At 36.3% G+C, this 23,438-nt stretch overlaps 1 protein-coding gene across 3 annotated transcripts in view; it reads left to right on the top strand.

Annotated features, from left to right (window-relative positions):
• Window positions 1-23,438, top strand: part of CEP83 (centrosomal protein 83) — a 116,930-nt gene that overhangs the window by 32,861 nt on the left and 60,631 nt on the right. For 2 of the 3 annotated variants that reach the window (XM_068560350.1, XM_068560348.1), the window contains exons 2-4: window positions 10,026-10,352; window positions 10,514-10,786; window positions 11,220-11,370. In XM_068560350.1, the coding sequence (XP_068416451.1) occupies window positions 10,614-10,786; window positions 11,220-11,370 (324 nt within the window). In that variant the 5' untranslated portion in view covers window positions 10,026-10,352; window positions 10,514-10,613. The remainder of the gene's footprint in view (window positions 1-10,025; window positions 10,353-10,513; window positions 10,787-11,219; window positions 11,371-23,438) is intronic. The other variant, XM_068560349.1, reaches the window with a different exon arrangement.

Raw genomic sequence — 23,438 nt, 5'->3', positions numbered from 1 at the left:
CAAGTCGAGGAAGCACAGAGAGTCCCATACAGGATAAATCCAAGGAGAAACACGCCAAGACACATATTAATCAAACTATCAAAAATTAAATACAAAGAAAAATATTAAAAGCAGCAAGGGAAAAGCAACAAATAACATGCAAGGGAATCCCCATAAGGTTAACAGCTGATCTTTCAGCAGAAATTGTGCAAGCCAGAAGGGAGTGGCAGGACATATTTAAAGTGATGAAAGGGAAAAACCTACAACCAAGATTACTCTACCCAGGAAGGGTCTCATTCAGATTCGATGGAGAAATTAAAACCTTTACAGACAAGCAAAAGCTAAGAGAATTCAGCACCACCAAACCAGCTTTACAACAAATGCTAAAGGAACTTCTCTAGGCAGGAAACACAAGAGAAGGAAAAGACCTACAATGACAAACCCAAAATAATTAAGAAAATGGTAATAGGAACATACTTATCGATAATTACCTTAAATGTAAACGGATTAAGTGCTCCCACCAAAAGACATAGACTGGCTGAATGGATACAAAAACTAGACCCGTATATATGCTGTCTACAAGAGACCCACTTCAGACCTAGGGACACATATAGACTGAAAGTGAGGGGATGGAAAAAGATATTCCATGCAAATGGAAATCAGAAGAAAGCTGGAGTAGCAATTCTCATATCAGACAAAATGGACTTTAAAATTAAGACTATTACAAGAGACAAAGAAGGACATTACATAATGATCAGGGATCAATCCAAGAAGAAGATATAACAGTTGTAAATATTTATGCACCCAACATAGGAACGCCTGAATACATAAGGCAAATGCTAACAGCCATAAAAGGGGAAATTGACAGTAATACAATCATAGTATGGGACTTTAACACTCCACTTTCACCAATAGACAGATCAACCAAAATGAAAATAAATAAGGAAACACAAGCTTTAAATGAGACATTGAACAAGATGGACTTAACTGATATTTATAGGACATTCCATGTAAAAAACAACAGAATACACTTTCTTCTCAAGTGCTCATGGAACATCCTCCAGGATAGATCATATCTTGGGTCACAAATCAAGCTTTGGTAAATTTAAGAAAATTGAAATCGTATCAAGTATCTTTTCCGACCACAATGCTATGAGACAAGATGTCAATTACAGGGAAAAAAAAACTGTAAAGAATACAAACACACGGAAGCTAAACAGTACGCTACTAAATAACAAAGAGATCACTGAAGAAATCAAAGAGGAAATCAAAAAATACCTGGAAAGAAATGACAATGAAAACACGATGGCCCAAAACCTATGGGAAGCAGCAAAAGCAGTTCTAAGAGGGAAGTTCATAGCAATACAATCCTACCTCAAGAAACAAGAAAAATCTCAAATAAACAATGTAACCTTATACCTAAAGCAATTAGAGAAAGAAGAACAAAAAAAACCCCCAAAGTTAGCAGAAGGAAAGAAATCATCTTAAAGATCAGATCAGAAATAAATGAAAAAGAAATGAAGGAAACGATAGCAAAGATCAATAAAACTAAAAGCTGGTTCTTTGAGAAGATAAACAAAATTGATAAAACCATTAGCCAGATTTATCAAGAAAAAAAGGGAGAAAACTCAAATCAACAGAATTAGAAATGAAGAACGAGAAGTAACAACTGACACTGCAGAAATATAAAGGATCATGAGAGACTACTACAGGCAACTATATGCCAGTAAAATGGACAACCTGGAAGAAATGGACAAATTCTTAGAAAAACACAGCCTTCCGAGACTGAACCAGGAAGAGATAGGAAATATAAACAGACCAATCACAAGCACTGAAATTGAAACTCTGATGAAAAGTCTTCCAACAAACAGAAGCCCAGGACCAGATGGCTTCACAGGCAAATTCTATCAAACATTTAGAGAAGAGCTAACACCTATCCTTCTCAAACTCTTCCAAAATATAATAGAGGGAGAAACACTCCCAAACTCATTCTATGAGGCTACCATCACCCTGATACCAAAACCAGGCAAAGATGTCACAAAAAAAGAAGACTACCGGCCAATATCACTGATGAACGTAGATTCAAAGCTCCTCAACAAAATACTAGCAAACAGAATCCAGCAGCACATTAAAAGGATCATACACCACAATCAAGTTGGGTTTATCCCAGGAATGCAAGGATTCTTCAATGTACGCAAATCAATCAATGTGATGCACCACATTAACAAATTGAAGGATAAAAACCATATGATCATCTCAATAGATGCAGAAAAAGCTTTCAACAAAATTCATCACTGATTTATGATAAAAACCCTCCAGAAAGTAGGCATGAGGGAACTTACCTCAACATAATAAAGGCCATATATAACAAACCCACAGCCAACATCATTCTCAGTGGTGAAAAACTGAAACGATTTCCACTAAGATCAGGAACAAGACAAGGTTGCCCACTCTCACCACCATTATTCAACATAGTTTTGGAAGTTTCAGCCACAACAATCAAAGACAGAAAACAAATAAATGGAATCCAAATCGGAAAAGAAGAAGTAAAACTGTCACGGTTTGCAGATGACATGATATTATACATAGAGAATCCTAAAGATGCTACCAGAGAACTACTAGAGCTAATCAATGAATTTGGTAAAGTTGCAGGATACAAAATTAATGGACAGAAATAATTTGCATTCCTATACACTAATGATGAAAAATCTGAAAGAGAAATTAAGGAAACACTCCCATTTACCATTGCAACAAAAAGAATAAAATACCTAGGAATAAGCCTACCTAAGGAGACAAAAGACTTGTATGCAGAAAACTATAAGACACTGATGAAAGAAATTAAAGATGATACCAACAGATGGGGAGATATACCATGTTCTTGGATTGGAAGAATCAATATTGTGAAAATGACTGTATTACCCAAAGCAATCTACAGATTCAATGCAATCCCTATCAAACTACCAATGGCATTTTTCAGAGAAGTAGAACCAAAAGTTTCACAATTTGTATGGAAACACAAAAGACCCCGAATAGCCAAAGCAATCTTGAGAAAGAAAAACGGAGCTGGAGGAATCAGGCTCCCTGACTTCAGACTATACTAGAAAGCTACAGTAATCAAGACAGTATGGTACTGGCACAAAAACAGAAATATAGATCAATGGAACAGAATAGAAAGCCCAGAGATAAACCCACACACCTATGGTCAACTAATCTATGACAAAGGAGGCAAGAATATACAATGGAGAAAAGACAGCGTCTTCAATAAGTGGTGCTGGGAAAACTGGACAACTACATGTAAAAGAATGAAATTAGAACACTCCCTAACACCATACACAAAAATAAACTCAAAATGGATTAGAGACCTAAATATAAGGCCAGACAGTATAAAACTCTTAGAGGAAAACATAGGCAGAGCATTCTATGACATAAATGACAGCAAGATTTTTTTTGACCCACCTCCTAGAGAAATGGAAATAAAAAGAAAAATAAACAAATGGGACCTAATGAAACTTAAACGCTTTTGCACGGCAAAGGAAACCATAAACAAGACAAAGAGACAACCCTCAGAATGGGAGAAAACATTTGCAAACGAGTCAACGGACAAAGGATTAATCTCCAAAATATACAAGCAGCTCATGCAGCTCAATATCAATAAAACAAACAACCCAATCCAAAAATGGGCAGAACACCTAAATAGACATTTCTCTAAAGAAGATACACAGATTGCCAACAAACACATGAAAGGTTGCTCAACATCACTAATCATTAGCAAAATGCAAATCAAAACTACAATGAGGTATCACCACACACAGGTCAGAATGGCCATCATCAAAAAATCTAGAAACAGTAAATGCTGGAGAAGGTGTGGAGAAAAGGGAACCCTCTTGCACTCTTGGTGGGAATATAAATTGATGCAGCCACTATCGAGAACAGTATGGAGGTTCCTCAAAAAACTAAAAATAGCACTACCGTACAAGCCAGCAATCCCACTACTGCACATATACCCTTTGAAAACCATAATTCAAAATGAGTCATGTACCACAGTGTTCATTGCAGCTGTATTTACAATAGCCAGGACATGGAAGCAATCCAAGTGTCCATTGACAGATGAATGGATAAAGGAGATGTGGCACATATATACAATGGAATATTACCCAGCCATAAAAAGAAACGAAATTGAGTTATTTGTAGTGAGGTGGATGGACCTACGGTCTGTCATACAGAGTGAAGTAAGTCAGAAGGAGAAAAACAAATACAGTATGCTAACGCATATATATGGAATCTTAAAAAAAAAAAAGGTTCTGAAGAACCTAGGGGCAGGAAAGGAGTAAAGATGCAGACATAGAGAATGAACTTTAGGACATGGGGAGGGGGAAGGGTAAACTGGGACGAAGTGAGAGAGTGGCATGGACATATATACACTACCAAAAGTAAAATAGATAGCTAGTGGGAAGCAGCCGCACAAAACAGGGAGATCAGCTCAGTGCTTTGTGACCACCTAGAGGGGTGGGATAGGGAGGGTGGGAGGGAGATGCAAGAGGGAGGGGATATGGGGATATAGGTACACATATAGCTGATTAACTTGTTATACAGCAGATACTAACACAACGATGTAAAGCAGTTATATTCCAATAAAGATGTTTAAAATAATTTATTGTTTATTTAATTCTTTGACTTCTTTCATCAAAGTTTTATCATTTTCCTCAGGTAAATCTTATACGTATTTTGTTAGATTTATACCTGTTTCATTTTTGGGGGGTTTTAATGTAAATGGTATTGTTTTAAGTTTCAAATTCCATTTGTTTAATGCTCTTGGAAGAAAGTGACTTTTGTGTATTAATCTTCTATCCTGCAATTGTGCTGTAATTGCTTATTAGTTTGGGGAATTGCCTTTTTTAAAAAAATAAATTTATTTGTTTTATTTATTTATTTTTGGCTGCTTTGGGTCTTCGTTGCTGCGCGTGGGCTTTCTCTAGTTGCAGTGAGCGGGGGCTACTCTTTGTTGTGGTGCGCGGGCTTCTCATTGCGGTGGCTTCTCTTGTTGTAGAGCACAGCCTCTAGGCATGTGGGCTTCAGTAGTTCTGGCATGCGGGCTCTAGAGCGCAGGCTCAGTAGTTGTGGCGCATGGGCTTAGTTGCTCCGCGGCATGTGGGATCTTCCTGGACCAGGGCTCGAACCCATGTCCCCTGCATTGGCAGGTGGATTCTTAACCACTGTGCCACCACAGAAGCCCCTAGGGGAATTGTTTTTTTTAATTGATTCTTTTGGCTCTCCTTCGTGGACGATCATGTCGTCTGCAAACAAAGATAGTTTTATTTCTTCCTTTTCTTTTTGTATGCCTTTTACTTTTCTTACTGTGTTAGCTGAGTGCCATCCAGTACAGTTTTGAAAAGGAGTGGTGAGAAGGGACAGCCTTGCTTGTTCTTGTTCTTACTGGGAAAGCTATTTTTCTTACCATTAAGTATGCCTTTCTTTCTGCATCGTCACGTTCACATCTAAGAATTTTCGTTGTGTATGAAAAGTCCTTGACTGTTTATTTAGTGTACATCTTTAGAGATGAATTTATTTTGTTTCTCTGAAAATGTCTTTGTTTTACCATCATTCTTCAAAGTTGTATTGCTGTATTTATCAAATGTTAGTTTGGCAGTTGTTTTCTTTCAGCACTGGACATTGTGTTCTGGCCTTCACTGTTGAAGTCACTTCTGTCTTTTTGTTGCTCTTATTTGCATGCACTTTGTCTCTTTCTACCTGATTTTAAGATCTTCCCTTTATTTTTGGTTTTTAGCTGTCTTAATGTGATGTGTGTAGGTGTGGATTTCTTTTTATTTATGTGTTTTGGGATTGTAGGACTTTCTTTTTTGGTATTTATTTATTCATTTGGCAGTGTTGGGTCTTAGTTGAGGCACGTGGGATCTTTAGTTGCAACATACAGGATCTTTTTTTTTTTAGTTGCGGCATGCGGGATCTTTAGTTGTGGCATGTGAACTCTTAGTTGTGGCATGTAGGATCTAGTTCCCTGACTAGGGATTGAAACTGGGCCCCCTGCATTGGGAGCATGGAGTCTTAGCCACTGGACCACCAGGGAAGTCCCTGTAGGGCTTTTTATATCTGAGAATTGATACCTTTCCTCAGTTTGGTGATGATGTCAAACTGGTTTGTTTCTTTTTTTTTTTAAGATATTGCTTCTGCTCTATTCTCTCCTTTCTTTCTGGGACTCCAATTTCATGTCTGTTAAAGTGACATTTTAACTTTATTCTCTGTATTTCTTTCCTTCTTTTCTATATTTTCCATCCTTGTTTCTCTTTCTACTTTATCTTGAACATATTCTTTTAAGCTATCTTCCAATTCCTTCCTAAACTATGTCTAATCTGGGCTGTTTTACCCACTCAGTTGAGCTCTTAATTTTGGTTATCATATTTTTCAAGTTTAGAGTTTCCATTGGTTTCTTTTAATGGTTTCTAATCCTTTCCCAAATTTCTCAACCTTCTTTTCTATTGCTTTGTACACAATTAGAATTTAAAAAATTCCTTTAGAGTCATTGTCTGCTATCTCTTTAATAGTGAGACCCTGTGTGTCTGCCTATCGTCTGTTGTTTCTGTGGCTTTAATTCATGTTACCTTATCTTCCCATGGATTTTTACATGTGTGTATGTGTCACATATTTATTTTTTAGAGCAATTTGAGGTCTAGTCTAATATCTTTCTTCTGAATTACCTTTATTCCTAAGAGGCAGCCTTTGAAGTCTCTATCCAAAATGAAGGGTGTTCACCAGGGCTTCTCCACTCCTTGCTGATCTAATATATCTTCCTTTGAATTTAAAGACTGTCCCAGGGCATTCAATCTCCCAGCTACCTCTCTGGAATTGACAGATGCCTCTAGGGGAAGGGTGGTTCCAAGTGCCAGTCTCATCTTTCTGCATCCATATCTTCCCCCATTCCCATCTCAGTAAATATTTATTCTTTTGTTTTCCAGTGTCTTCAAGCTGATTTTAAAAAAGTATGTATCCAACTTTTCTTGCTGTCCTTAGCGGGAGGCTTGATCCAAATTACTTAATCCTCTATTACTGGTAATAGAAGACTGTCTTCAGATTTCTTGGTATAAGAGATAGATTATATGGTAACTGAGTTGGGGTTTTCCATTTTTAGCTAAAAATGTCCTTATATAATTAGTATAAAAAAATAGAAGTTCTTTCTTTGTAACCTTGAATATAGAATGATGGACCACTTTTGAAGGTCAGAGAAAGAATTGTTTTATGAGGCCTTTCTATCTATGACACTAGATATCTATTTGGAGGACTACCATACTATATTTTTCAAGATTATTATTGATAAGTTGATTACTACTGAATTAGAGAACTGGATATGTTATATGTGCAGAGTACTTGAAAACAGATAAACAATTCATTCTGACCTTGGTTAGATTCACACAAATTGGCAGGTAGTGTTCGGTGATTCTTAACTATCCGTAGAGGAGAAAATTCTGGAAAAGGCTATTGGCAAATGCAACCCAGGGGCTCATGACTTTGAGTCAAGGATTTCTTTCCAGTATCTAACTACTGTGTTTAAGCCTATTTATATTCAATCATCACAGACATAGGGAAAAGTTAGTGATTATCATGCATACTAGAGTCCATTTTCATTAGTATAGGGTTCACAAACTAGGAGAAAATCTGCGTGAACAAAGGTGTGATGTGCATATTTATTCAGGGGCTAGCTGGAGCAGAATATTGGCAGATGGTAGGAAATGAGATTACACAAGGTAGATTGGGGCTGATTGTGTAGTGCTTTGAAAGACTGGGATGTTTTGATTTTGTCTCATATGGGAGCTTTTAAGTGAGAATGAGAAATCAAATAACAGTTTCTGACTATTAATCTGGCAATGTTTGGAGGGTAGACTAGAGAGAAAATATTGGAAGCAGGGCTAATAAAAAGCTCTAATAGTCTAGTTACGAGATGATACGAGCTTGACTTTTTGTGGTTAAGTAGGAATGGAGAGAATGGAATGCATTTTAAAGAAAGAGTATTTGTTGTTCATACATGGGAAGCTGAGAGAGAAGGCAGAGAAGACTTTGAGGTTGTAAGTGTGGATGAATGGTAGCATAATACTGGTATCAATATCAGAAGCTGGAAAGTAAGGATGTTGAAGGTAGATTGAAAGCAAGGGTAATGAATTTGGTTTCAGATAATTTGAATTCAGGGTGATAGAATTGTTCATTATCTGAAAAACAGTTTGTAGTTGTTAAAAAGAAAATTTAACAGTAAAATGTTGAAAGTGCAAGGTGCAAGTTTTCCTGTCAGGGAGTCCCCCCATTATTATTTCCCCAGAAGTTACCAATATTCGCTGCTTGGTGTACCACTATTTGACTCTTTTTATGTGTATGTAAACATATGTGTGTGTGTATCTGTCATTTATACTCTTCACCATGCTGTGGGGATAGATCTAACTTGTCCTTTTTAATGCATAGTATAGATAAAACTTTATTTGTGGAAGTTTAGCTTATTTCTGATTTTTTCATTTTTTTAATTAAAAAAAGTCATAAAGAATATTCTTATATAGTAATTACATTAGGGTACTCATCCAGCTATTGTCATAGAATAAATTCCTAGGATTGGGCCAGGGGATAAGCAGATTTATCATTTTGATACAGGTAACTTTGCAGAAAGCTTACTATAGATGTGTGTGTGTGTGTGTGTGTGTGTGTTTGTGTACGCATGCAAATTAACATGGTATTTTTTGTGGTATGAGGGGAAAGTATATCATGCGTTTGGGTGTGGTACCTACTGGTGATGTGTGTTGGTATATTCTAGCTTTATTATTCAAAAAATTAACATATTAAAAAGTAATGAAATTGCAAACATCATCTTGGAACAGGAGAAATCCTCCTGGTTTGGGAAAATACAAGAGGGCAGTACACATATGTTTGCATAGAACTAGAATTGGAGATGAGGTAATGGTGGTGGTGATTGAGAAAGGGATATTCTGAAATTAGTGAAGTCCTGGAAAGTACGTCTAGTGAATATTTCAGTGCCAAGGGGGAAGGAGATAAATCATTTTAATTTTATTTTCCAGAAACTTTCAGGTCTTTGTAAATTTTATTTCTGTGAGGACTTAACTCTCATTTTAGGGTAGGGGTCAGTGAGAATGTTTACTTTACTGTCAAGTTAACTGGAATACAAAGGAAAAAAAAATTTTATCTTGGAAATCTTTCTTTCACTAGTAGTAGGACTAAAGGGTAGCTTTTGATTTTTCTAATGTAGTGTAAGCTTTTAGCTAATTAAAACTAAAACCTCATAATGCCTTTTGGTGATATTATTAGAAAGCATTAGATATGCTTATGTTTCTGTCTCTTAAAAATTAATTTGGATCAAAGAGCAGAATCCAAATTACATGCCAGTTTTATGATCCAGTTTATTAATTCCATGGCAAATGTATAGTCTTGACAGGATTATGTTGTGGCAGGTGCTACAAACAGTGCACTCTGCATTTGCAAAGGTTGAATCCTTGTCACATTTAACCGAAGAATAAGGAGTAAGGTGTCCTTGAAGGACTTTTACCCCTCTGTTAAAATAGATAAAGCAGGAAACCAAAGCAACCTCAATTTTAGTTTAAAAGTCTTCTTATGTAACATGTAGACATCACATTAATTTATCAGAAATGATGTAGTTCAAGCAAGACTCAGTAATTCAATGGTTGGTTTGTGTAGGCTAAAGATGGTCTCTTGTAGTAAGAAAAGGTAATTCATAATCACCCATGACTAAGGGAGGTACTGTTAGGAAAAAATATATATAATAGTTTTGAGAAAGATGAATGAAGTTAAAAGGGACAGAATTGTTTTGATTAAAATTTTTGTTTTTAATTATTTACAGTAAGAACACTGTGTCATCATTTTTTACTTCTAGATACAGCAAACATTTGGTTACTTTCATAATCCTGGATTGGTGCTTTTGGGGATAGCTGAGGTGATTGACTTTGCTGTTCTTAGCACAGTGCATAATATATAGATGATCAATATTTATATGTTGACTGATTTCTTCTCTGAATCTGCAGCCTGAGTGCAGTCACCTTGTGTCAAATAAAAGATCCTTTGTAGCATTAATCACAGACATAATTACATGCTGAAGGTCATCTTTGTGAAGACTGTGATTCTCCCCAGCCACTTATCAAGTTGCAAATAGCTTTTCCCCTGGTTTCGGAGTATGGATTTCATACCAGAATCCACTCTTGAAGTTTACCTCAGTAACTTCAGGAAACATTGGTGATTTGTGAATCTGGGACTACCTATACTGGAAGAGTCGTTACATCTAGTTAGGCTAATATTTGAAGATAATGACCTTGATGGGCACAGAAACTGCATGGAAGTAAAGAAAATTTAAGGTATGATTCAACTTTATTCTTGAATTTTATTTTATGAACAACTGAAAATCTGAAAATTGGGTTTGTTATAGAAATGATAAGGAGAATAGTAAGAAGTGATAAAAAATATATAATACTGAAAGAGTTCACTGATCACTAATTAAGTGTATTTCTCTCTTCAGGTATAATTTGGCCTCCCGAGATTCTGTCTTAGCACGAAGAAAGTGAAAAATACTCTTGAAAAGAAAACTAAGACAATAAGAAAACAAGACTTGCTTTTACATGGTTGTCAGCTCACTTACCAATATGGACACTTTTCCCACCATTTTTCCTCCTGGTGGAGACAGTGGGCTGACCAGTTCTCAATCTGAGTTCCAAAAAATGTTAATTGATGAACGGTTACGATGTGAACATCATAAAACTAATTATCAGACTCTGAAAGCTGAACATACAAGGTAAATAAATTACTTAAATTTGGAAGTGAGAGGCTTGATTAAAAATTTTTATTTTGTCTGAATGTTTGCTCTGGAACATACAGTATAATTTTGTTATTTTGCAGTATACAGTATACATTTAAAACTTTTTAAATACAAGTAAATTTTCTTTAAATCAAATGGATTATAAATTTATAAAAGTCTTGTTTTGAAAGTAGCAAGACATATAAAATTAAATGTATCTAGGTGGCTAAATATGTTTTTTTCCCCTTCAAAGTAAAATTGCATTCAGAAATTACAGTGTTAATAATAAATGAAACTGTAAAGCAATTATATTTGTAAGTTTAATGAATATATGATATTGATCTTGCTCTGTAGTGTTGGTTGACTTCACATAAAGTAATGCGATTAGAAAGCAAAGGATACACTTAAATTCTTCTTTTTAAAAAATCAGGTTGCAGGATGAGTACATGAAGTCACAAAATGAGCTCAAGCGCCTATTAAATGAAAAGCAAACTCACCAGGAAAAATTTCAGCTGCTGCTTGAAGAGCTACGAGGGGAATTAGTAGAGAAAACTAAAGACTTAGAAGAAATGAAGCTGCAGGTAAGAAAATATATTCAAGTTAGTATAAAAGTAGTCAGATATTCAGTGGAAATAAATAATTTTGGTAAATTTGGTAAATTCTCTCTATATTCTTAATGAATATTTTGTTGTATCTCTGGGTGGTATAACTTAATCTTCTTTCATATACTCTAGAATGTTAGCTACCCTGTAGGGTTTAGCCACAGAACTGTTATTTTAGGTAAATTTGTATTTATTTCCTGTTCTGATTTAAATAATATCTCACTCTTCAGAATAATTGGAGGAAAGGCCAGTTTGTATTGATAAAAAATCACAATTTAAAAATATTTTTAAAAATAAAGGTTTATTGGATTTTTTTAAGTACTGTAACTGATGCTGAGCTAAAAATGCCTGATGAGCTTCTTAAAAGACACTGTAAAACCAATATGTGTACGTAATTTATGTGCACAATGTAAGGTAAATGGAGTTTCTAAAGTAACAGATAGTTGGTACTAAAGTACTGACTAGTTTCTTTTGATATTTTTCACACTATTCATTTTCCATTTGCCTAAAAAGCAGAGCAAAGCTAAACCTCAGCACCAAACTTACTGTAAATTCAAATTAGTAGGTATTAGTAGTGATATTTTCCTGTAATCTCTGAGTAGCTCCAGCTGTGGATTTCTACTTATCTAGTGCTTGTTACAATAAGGCATTATTAATATTGGAGTCATGGGTTGATAGAGTGAAAAGCCATCTTTCAAGTCATCCAGTGTGGCATATCATCCAATTCATGTATTCTTTTGACAGCAGTGTTAAAGGAGTTTGTCGTTCAGTATCATCTCGAAATCTTCCATTGTTGGAAACACCACGACTTAAGCTTGGGTTGGAGCCTCCACCATGTTTACTGTTTCATTCCTAGGTATACATATTTAGGACATTTAAACAAATAAAAACCTCAGAAATGTGAGTTGAAGAGGGAAATATAATTTAAACCTTTAGAATTGGTGGATTAATTTGTTTTGCAAAAATTGAGGCCTATATGAATGCAGTCTTTGAGCACTAAACCCAAGGTATTCAAAGTATTCTTTTCAGGCATTGAAGATGTAATCACTGTTTCTTGAGAGTAACATGTAGACATGCTTATTTGTAACAAGCACATGGCAAAATGGCCTAAGAAGACTGGAGTGGCTATATTAATATCAGATAAAATAGACTTCAAGACAAAGAGTATCATTAAAGATAAAAAGAATGTTTTTATAACCAAAAAAAAGGGTCATTTCGCCAGGAAGGTGATGACCTTCAACAAATAGTTATGTTTCTATTCCTTAGTTTTCTCATGTGAAAAAGGGCATAAAGGTTTTTATCTAACAGGGGTTGCTGTAAGGACTAATGAGATAATAACCTGTATGTTTTCAGTACGGTGTCTGGCACATAGTAGCTACTCATAAATGATGGCAATTTTTATTCTATTGGAATACAGACTCCATGAGGGCAGGAACTTTTTTTTAGTGTGTCTCCAGTGCTCAGGATGGTGCCTAACAAGTATTTGTTAAATGAATGACATGAATAAGTAGAATAAATGAGCGAGTTGGAATTGTTCTATTCATACATAGTATAATGTTGCACTTGTTGTCTCACAGGTATCTAGAGCCTTAGCATCTTAGAGTTGATAATCATCTAGTTCTCCTTCATATCTGTCATGAGTTGAATTGTGTCCCCCAAAAGATAAGTTGAAGTTCTAACTCCCAGTACCTCAGAATGTGACCTTATTTGGAAATAGGGTTTTGCAGATGAAATTACTTAGGTTAAGATAAGGTCATACTGAAGTATGACAGGCCCTTAATCTAATATGACTGATGTCCTTAATAATAAGAGAAAAGACATAGAGACAGAAACACATGGGTGGTGGTGGAGCAGAGAGAACGTCCTATGATGACAGAAGTGGAGATTGAAGTGTTGCAGCTGCCAGGGAATGCCAAGGATTGCCAGCACATCAAGACAAGCTAGGACAGGGCAAGGAAGGGTTCTTCCTACAGTTTTCAGAGGGAACACTTAGCCGACACCTTGATTTTGGACTTCTGGCCTCCAGAAGCAATAAATTTCAAAGCAGAATTCCTGTTTGGAACTCTTATGACACAGAGCTCTTCATTCTGTGCTTCAGTGCTTTCAGTGCTAGAGAACCTAGTGAACTTGTAAAGTGATACACTTCCATTTATGGATTGGAGTATGTTAAGCATTTTCTCTATCATATTGAAAGGAAATCATCCTCCCTGTAGCCTCCCTGTTGGTTATTGCAGTGTTCCTTGGACCTACACAAAATAACTCTGGATATTTCTTCATGTGATAACTTCCCAAATGTTTGCTGTTAAATAAAATTTATCTGGTAAAGTTTCTGTTTTTCAAGATAAACATATCTGATTTCTATGTGATATTTACCTGGCAGAAATAACTGAAAGAAGCATTTATACATAAACACACATATTGAAGCAATTTAGCTATTTGCTTCAGTGGGTGTTTGCAATTTGTACAAATTGTGAGTTAAGTAAATCCAGCAAAGTAAAATCAGCAAGAAATACTTCAATGAAGGTTTTATGAAAGATGATTACTTAAAAAATACACATGTATTGTCTACCTGCAAAATGCCTTTTCTGATTTAGAATTTAATATCTCTTTGGCTTCATAGAAGAACAATATAAAAGACATTCATTTAAAGAATATTTCTGCATCACTTGTGTAGTTGTAGTGAATGGGGATAATAATAGTGCCTAGCTCATAGGATGATTGTAAAGTTGCAATGAATCAATGATAAGAAATTATTAGTACGGTGCTTTGATGTCGTAAGTGGTTAGAACAAATTAGCTATTACATTGTTGTTATGTAACATGTTAGCAAAACTTTTTAAAAATATGGGAGTCATTTTATATGTTTCTGATAAAAATTTAAAAAAATTAATTTACCAAACATTTATATGCTTTCTTTGTGCCAGGTAATGAAAACTGTGTAAACCAGTATGTTTACCATTTTATTTGGCTGCTAGGAAGCTCAGAGCAAAATTTATTACTCAGTTTGTCATTAATCTTTTAAGAATCTCTGGCACAGCAATATTTGCCCCCTTAAATCAAAATATTCTTGGTCTGTTTTGTCTTATTATTATTTTTTATTGGAGTATAATTGCTTTACAATGTTGTGTTAGTTTCTGTTGTACAATGTACTGAATCAACTCTATGTATACATATATCCCCTCCCTCTTGTACCTCCCTCCCCACCCCATCCCACCCATCTAGGTCATCACAGAGCACCAGGCCGAGCTCCCTGTGCTATACAGCAGGTTCCCACTAGCTATCTGTTTTACACATGGGAGTGTATTTATGTCAAACCTTATCTCCCAATTCATCCCACCCGCCCCTTCCCCCTCTGTGTCCACACGTCTGTTCTCTACATCTGTGTTTCTTTTCCTGCCCTGCAAATAGGTTCATCTATACCATTTTTCTAGATTCCACATGTACGCGTTAATATTGTTTTGTATTATTAATATGACAAATGTTGGAGTACTGAAGATTTTTTATAGATTTAATATAGGTAATGACACATAGACGGTTGTATGACAAAGCATTCTTTTAAGTTTCTTTTCAGACAAGTAGTGGCAGTATTCCATTAGAAATCTAAGACACAGCATAATTTCCTCCTAATATGACATTGAGTTAACCCTCTAATTCTATGTCTTTGGTGTATGTCAGCTTTGAGAGAGAGGGAGAGAGGAGGAAGATAGATTTTTCTATGTGTGTGCTTGTTGTTAATAAGTTTCTTATGAGATAAGCATCTCTAACCATAGATTTTTTTTCTTTATCAGAGACCTCATTGATCACAAGACTCCTGTGTAGTTACCAATTGCAGTGTTGTTTTTTCCTTTGTGTAGATACATTTTTCCATCAGTATCATTTTCCTTCCATCTTATGGACTTCAACGTTTCTTATAGTGCAGAAATACTGGTGAGAATTTTTTCAGCTTTTATATGTATATATAAGAAATGGTGTTTAAAGGTATTTCTGCTGAGTATTGGGTTCTAGATTGACAGTTTTTTCCCCTAATACTTTAAAGATGTTGCTCTTCTGTCTTCTCACTTATGTGTCACATAAGAAATTTGTTGTCATCTTTATCTTTGTTCTGTTTATCTAGTGTGTCTTTTTTTCTTGTCAGCTCTTAAGATTTTTTTCTTTATTGCTTCTTTTCAGTAATTTGATTGACCTGCCTTTGCACATTTCTTCATGTTTCTGGTGCTTGAGGTTTAATGAGCTTCTTGGGTCTGTGGGTTTATAGTTTTCATCAAATTTAGAAAAATTTTAGATATTTTATCTCAAAATATTTTTTTCTGCCTCCTATTTGATTTCCTTTGGGGACTCTGCTATTAGGCCACTGAAAGTTCTCCCATAACTCACTGATGTTCTGTTTGTTTGTTTGTTTATTTTTAAAGATTTATTTTTAAATTTATTTATTTTTGGCTGTGTTGGGTCTTAGTTGCGGCACGTGGGATCTTCGTTGAGGCACACGGGATCTTCCGTTGCGGTGCACGAGCTCTTGGTTTCAGCATGCAGGCTTCTCTCTAGTTGTGGCGTGCGGCTTTTTCTCTTCTTTAGTTGTGGCGTGCAGGCTCCAGGGCATGTGAGCTCTGTAGTTTGCGGCATGCAGGCTCTCTAGTTGAGGCGCGTGAGCTCAGTAGTTGTGGCATGTGGGCTTAGTTGCCCCTCGGCATGTGGGATCTTAGTTCCCTGACCAGGGATCAAACCCGCATTGCCTGCATTTTAAGGCAGATTCTTTACCACTGGACCACCAGGGAAATCCCTGTTTATTTATTTTTAATCTTTTTTGTCTCTTTGTTTCATTTTGGATAGTTTCTGTTGTCATGTCTTTAAGTTCTCTGATCTTTTTTCCTGCAATGTCTAATCTGCCAGTAATTTCATAGTGCATTTTTCAACTCAGAAATTGTAGTTTTTATCCTGAAGTCCAATTTTGATTTTTTTCATATTTTCCTTGACATGTTCAATCTTTACTGTAGCTTTATGTGGAATTCAGTTATAGTAACTATATTAATGTCTTTGCTAATTTTAGCATCTCTGTCACTTCTGGGTTGGTGTTGGTTGGTTGGTTGGTTTTCTTTTCCTATTTATTGTGGGTAGTATTTTCAGGCTTCTTTACATGTCTGCTAAATTAAAAAAATTTTTTTTTTTTAATTTTATTTATTTATTTATTTATTTATTTATTTATGGCTGTGTTGGGTCTTTGTTTCTGTGCGAGGGCTTTCTCTAGTTGCGGCAAGTGGGGGCCACTCTTCATCGCGGTGCGCGGGCCTCTCACTATCGTGGCCTCTCTTGTTGCGGAGCACAGGCTCCAGACGCGCAGGCTCAGTAATTGTGGCCCACGGGCCCAGTTGCTCCGCGGCATGTGGGATCCTACCAGACCAGGGCTCGAACCTGTGTCCCCTGCATTGGCAGGCGGATTCTCAATCACTGCGCCACCAGGGAAGCCCCTAAAAAAAAAATTTTTGTATTTAAGTTTCAAGTGTAGAGCACTATGGTTCAACATCTGTATACACTACAGAGTTATCACCCCCACAAGTCTAGTTATCATCCATCACCATACAGTTGACCCCCTTCATCCATTTTGCTCACCTCCCAACCCCCTTCTTCTCTGGTAACCACTAATCTGTTCTCTGTATCTCTGAGTTTGTTTTTGTTTTATTTTGTTTGTTTGTTCATTGGTGTGTGTGTGTTTTGATTCCACATATGAATGAAATCATATGGTATTTGTCTTTCTTTGTCTGACTTATTTCACTTAGCATCATACCCTCAAGGTCCAACCATGTTACGAATGGCAGGATTTCATTTTTTTATGGCTGAGTAGTATTCTGTTGTGTGTGTGTGTGTGTGTGTGTGTGTGTGTGTGCGCGCGCGCATATGTATAATGTTCTCTTTATCCATTCATCCGTCAGTGGGCACTTAGGTTGTTTGCATATCTTGGCTATTGTAAATAATGCTGCAGTGGACATAGGGGTTCATATATCTTTTTGAATTAGTGTCTTCATGTTCTTTAGATAAATACCCAGAAGTGGGATTGCTGGATCATATAGTAGTTCTATTTTTAATTTCTTTAAGGAACCTCTATACTGTTTTCCATAGTTGCTGCACCATTTACATTCTCACCAACAGTGTAACAGGGTTCTCTTTGCTCCATATACTCACCAACCCTCGTTATTCATTGTTCTTTGAAAATCACCATTTCTGACAGGTATGAGATGATATCTCATGGTTTTGATATGCATCTTCCTGATGATTAGTGATATTGATGATCTTTTCATGTGCCTGTTGGCCAGCCTTATGTCTTCTTTGGAAAAATGTCTATTCAGATTCTCTGCCCATTTTTAAGTTGGGTTGCTTGGTTTTTTCTTGTTGTTGAGTTGTAGATAGGTGATTTGCAAATAACTTCTCCCATTTAGTAAGCTGCCTTTTGTTTTGATTATGGTTTCCTTTGCTGTACAGAAGCTTTTCAGTTTGATGTTTGTTTTTTGCTTTTGTTTCTCTTTCCTTTGGAGTCTGATCCACTAAAACATTGGTAAGACTAGTATCAGTAAGGTTACCACTTATGTTTTCTTCTAGGAATTTTATGGTTTCAGGTCTTGAATTCAAGTCTTTACTCCATTTTGAGTTAATTTTGTATATGGTGTAAGATGGTGGTCTAGTTTTTTATTCTTTTTTTGCATGTGGCTGTCCAGTTTTCCCAGTATCATTGACTGAAGAGACTGACTTTTTTCCCAGTATCATTTTTTTTTGAATTTTATTTATTTTTTTATACAGCAGGCTCTAATTAGTTATCCATTTTATACATATTAGTGTATATATGTCAATCCCAATCTCCCAATTCATTACACCATCACCCCCCCTCCCCGCCACCACTTTCCCCCCTTGGTGTCCATACGTTTGTTCTCTACATCTGTGTCTCAATTTCTGCCTTGCAAACGACTTCATCTGTACCATTTTTCTAGGTTTTACATATATGCGTTAATATATGATATTTGTTTTTCTCTTTCTGACTTAATTCACTCTGTATGACAGTCTGTAGATCCATCCACGTCTGTACAAATGACCCAATTACGTTCCTTTTTATGGCTGAGTAATATTCCATTGTATATACGTGCCACATCTACTTTATCCATTCATCTGTCGATGGGCGTTTAGGTTGCTTCCATGACCTGGCTATTGTAAATAGTGCTGCAATGAACGTTGGGGTGCATGTGTCTTATTGAATTATGGTTTTCTCTGGGTATATGCCCAGTAGTGGGATTGCTGGATCATATGGTAAATCTATTTTTAGTTTTTTCAGGAACCTCCATACTGTTCTCCATAGTGGCTGTATCAATTTACATTCCCACCAACAGTGCAAGAGGGTTCCCTTTTCTCCACACCCTCTCCAGCATTTGTTGTTTGTAGATTTTCTGATGATGCCCATTCTAACTGGTGTGAAGTGATACTTCATTGTAGTTTTGATTTTCATTTCTCTAGTAAGTAGTGATGTTGAGCAGCTTTTCATGTGCTTCTTGGCCGTCTGTATGTCTTCTTTGTAGAAATGTCTATTTAGGTCTTCTGCGCATTTTTGTATTGGGTTGTTTGTTTTTTTAATATTGAGCTGCATGAGCTGTTTATATATTTTGGAGATTAATTCTTTGTCCGTTGATTCGTTTGCAAATATTTTCTCCCATTCTGAGGGTAGTCTTTCCATCTTGTTTGTAGTTTCCTTTGCTGTGTAAAAACTTTTAAGCTTCATTAGGTCCCATTTGTTTATTTTTGTTTTTTATTTCCATTACTCTAGGAGGTGGATCAAAAAAGATCTTGCTGTGATTTATGTCAGAGTGTTCTTCCTATGTTTTCCTCTAAGAGTTTTATAGTTTCCAGGCTTACATTTAGGTCTCTAAACCATTTTTGAGTTTATTTTTGTGTATGGTGTTAGGGACTGTTCTAATTTCATTCTTTTACATGTAGCTGTCCAGTTTTCCCAGCACCACTTACTGAAGAGGCTGTCTTTTCTCCATTGTATATCCTTGCCTCCTCTGTCATAGATTAGTTGACCATAGGTGCGTGGGTTTATCTCTGGGCTTTCTATCCTGTTCCATTGATCTATATTTCTGTTTTTGTGCCAGTTACCATATTGTCTTGATTACTGTAGCTTTGTAGTATAGTCTGAAGTCAGGGAGTCTGATTCCTCCACCTCCGTTTTTTTCCCTCAAGACCGCGTTGGCTATTCAGGGTCCTTTGTGTCTCCATACAAATTTTAAGATTTTTTGTTCTAGTTTTGTAAAAAATGCCATTGGTAATTTGATAGGGATTGCATTGAGTCTGTAGATTGCTTTGGGTAGTATAGTCATTTTCACAATATTGATTCTTCCAATCCAAGAACATGGTGTATCTCTCCATCTGTTGGTATCATCTTTAATTTCTTTCATCAGTGTCTTATAGTTTTCTGCATACAGGTCTTTTGTCTCCCTAGGTAGGTTTATTCCTAGATATTTTATTCTTTTTGTTGCAATGGTAAATGGGAGTGTTTCCTTAATTTCTCTTTCAGATTTTTCATCATTCGTGTATAGGAATGCAAGAGATTTCTGTGCATTAATTTTGTATCCTGCAACTTTACCAAATTCATTAATTAGCTCTAGTAGTTTTCTGGTGGCATCTTTAGGATTCTCTATGTATAGTATCATGTCATCTGCAAACAGTGACAGTTTTACTTCTTCTTTTCCAATTTATATTCCTTTTATTTCTTTTTCTTCTCTGATTGCGATGGCTAGGACTTCCAAAACTATCTTGAATAATAGTGGCGAGAGTGGACATCCTTGTCTTGTTCCTGATCTTAGAGGAAATGCTTTCAGTTTTTCACCATTGAGAATGATGTTTGCTGTGGGTTTGTTGTATATGGCCTTTATTATCTTGAGGTATGTTCCCTCTATGCCCACTTTTTGGAGAGTTTTTATCATAAATGGATGTTGAATTTTGTCAAAAGCTTTTTCTGCATCTATTCAGATGATCATATGGTTTTTATTCTTCAATTTGTTAATATGGTGTATCACATTGATTGATTTGCATATATTGAAGAATCCTTGCATCCCTGGGGTAAATCCCACTTGATCATGGTGTATGATCCTTTTAATGTGTTGTTGGATTCTGTTTGCTAGTATTTTGTTGAGGATTTTTGCATCTATATTCATGAGTGATATTGGTCTGTAATTTTCTTTTTTTGTAGTATCTTTGTCTGGTTTTGGTATCAGGGTGATGGTGGCCTCATAGAATGAGTTTGGGAGTATTCCTTCCTCTGCAACTTTTTGGAAGAGTTTGAGAAGGATTCGTGTTAGCTCTTCAAGCCATCTGGTCCTGGACTTGTGTTTGTTGGAAGATTTTTCATCACAGTTTCAATTTCATTACTTGTGAGTGGTCTGTCCATATTTTCTATTTCTTCCTGGTTCAGTCTTGGAAGGTTATACCTTTCTACGAATTTGTCCATTTCTTCCAGGTTGTCCATTTTATTGGCACGGAGTTACTTGTAGTAGTCTCTTAGGATGCTTTGTATTTCTGTAGTGTCTGTTGTAACTTCTCCTTTTTCATTTCTAATTTTATTGATTTGAGTCCTCTCCCTGTTTTTCTTGATGAGTCTGGCTAATGGTTTATCAATTTTGTTTATCTTCTCAAAGAAACAGCTTTTAGTTTTATTGATCTTTGCTATTGTTTTCTTTGTTTCTGTTTCATTTATTTCTGCTCCGATATTTATGATTTCTTTCCTTCTGCTAACTTTGGGTTTTGTTTGTTCTTCTTTCTCTAGTTCCTTTAGGTGTAATGTTAGATTGTTTATTTGAGATGTTTGTTGTTTCTTGAGGTAGGATTGTATTGCTATAAAGTTCACTCTTAGAACTGCTTTTGCTGAATCCCATAGGTTTTGGATCGTCGTGTTTTCATTGTCTTTGTCTCTAAGTAATTTTCGATTTCCTCTTTGATTCCTTCAGTGATCTCTTGGTTATTTCATAACGTATTGTTTAGCTTCCATGTATTTGTGTTTTTTTATGTTTTTTTCCCTGTAGTTGATTTCTAATCTCATAGCATTGTGATTAGAAAAGATGCTTGGTATGATTTCAGTTTTCTTAAATTTACTCAAGCTTGATTTGTGACCCAAGATGTGATCTATCCTGGAGAATGTTCCGTGCACACTTGAGAAGAAAGTGTAATCTGCTGTTTTTGGATGGAATGTCCTGTAAATATCAGTTAAATCTATCTGGTCTATTGTGTCATTTAAAGCTTGTGTTTCCTTATTAATTTTCTGTTTGGATGATCTGTCCATTGGTGTAAGTGAGGTGTTGAAGTCCCCCACTACTACTGTGTTACTGTCGATTTCCTCTTTTATAGCTGTTAGCAGTTGCCTTATGTATTGAGGTGCTCCTGTGTTGGGTGCATATATATTTATAATTGTTATATCTTCTTCTTGGATTGATCCCTTGGTCATCATGTAGTGTCCTTCCTTGTCTCTTGTAACGTTCTTTGTTTTAAAGTCTATTTTATCTGATATGAGTATTGCTACTCCAGCTCTCTTTTGATTTCCATTTGCATGGAATATCTTTTTCCATCTCCTCACTTTCAGTCTGTATGTGTCCCTAGGTCTGAAGTGGGTCTCTTGTAGACAGCATATATATGGGTTTTGTTTTTGTATCCATTCAGAGAGCCTGTGTCTTTTGGTTGGAGCATTTAATCCATTCACGTTTAAGGAAATTATCAATATGTATATTCCTATGACCATTTTCTTAATTGTTTTGGGTTTGTTTTTGTAGGTCCTTTTCTTCTCTTGTGTTTCCCACTTAGAGAAGTTCCTTTAGCATTTGTTGTAGAGCTGGTTTGGTGGTGCTGAATTCTCTTAGCTTTTGCTTGTATGTAAAGCTTTTGATTTCTCCATCAAATCTGAATGAGATCCTTGCCGGGTAGAGTAATCTTGGTTGTAGGTTCTTCCCTTTCATCACTTTAAGTATATCATGCCACTCCCTTCTGGCCTGTAGAGTTTCTGCTGAGAAATCAGCTGTTAACCTTATGGGAGTTCCCTTGTATATTATTTGTCGTTTTTCCCTTGCTGCTTTCAGTAATTTTTCTTTGTCTTTAATTTTTGCCACTTTGATTACTATGTGTCTCGGTGTGTTTCTCCTTGGGTTTATCCTGCCTGGGACTCTCTGCGCTTCCTGGACTTGCGTGGCTATTTCCTTTCCCTTGTTAGGGAAGTTTTTGACTATAATCTCTTCAAATATTTTTTTGGGTCCTTTCTCTCTCTCTCCTCCTTCTGGGACCCCTATAATGTGAATGTTGTTGTGTTTAATATTGTCCCAGAGGTCTCTTACGCTGTCTTCATTGCTTTTCATTCTTTATTCTGTTCTGCAGGAGTGAATTTCACCCTTCTGTCTTCCAGCTCACTCTAATCCGTTCTTCTCCTTCAGTTATTCTGCTATTGATTCCTTCTAGTGTATTTTTCATTTCAGTTATTGTATTGTTTATTTCTGTTTGTTCTTTAATTCTTCTAGGTCTTTGTTAAACATTTCTTGCTTCCTCTCGATCTTTGCCTCCTTTCCTTTTCCGAGGTCCTGGTTCATCTTCACTATCATTATTCTGAATTCTTTTTCTGGAAGGTTGCCTATCTCCACTTCATTTAGTTGTTTTTCTGGGGTTTTATCTTGTTCCTTCATCTGGTACATAGCCCTCTGCCTTTTCATCTTGTCTGTCTTTCTGTGAATGTGGTTTTTGTTCCACAGGCTGCAGGATTGTAGTTCTTCTTGCCTCTGTTGTCTGCCCTCTGGTGGGTGACGCCATCTAAGAGGCTTGTGCAAATTTCCTGATGGGAAGGACTGGTGGTGGGTAGAGCTGGGTGTTGCTCTGGTGGGCAGAGCTCAGTAAAACTTTAATCCACTTGTCTGCTGATGGGTAGGGCTGGGTTCCCTCCCTGTTGGTTGTTTGGCCTGAGGCATCCCAACACTGGAGCCTACCCAGGCTCTTTGGTGGGGCTAATGGTGGACTCTGGGAGGGCTCACACCAAGGAGTACTTCC

Source organism: Eschrichtius robustus, chromosome 13 (genome assembly GCF_028021215.1).
Source record: "Eschrichtius robustus isolate mEscRob2 chromosome 13, mEscRob2.pri, whole genome shotgun sequence".
NCBI classification, from domain to species: domain Eukaryota; kingdom Metazoa; phylum Chordata; class Mammalia; order Artiodactyla; family Eschrichtiidae; genus Eschrichtius; species Eschrichtius robustus.
The sequence above is the reverse complement of the archived record's forward strand: the minus strand, read 5'-3'. Positions and strand labels throughout refer to the sequence as shown.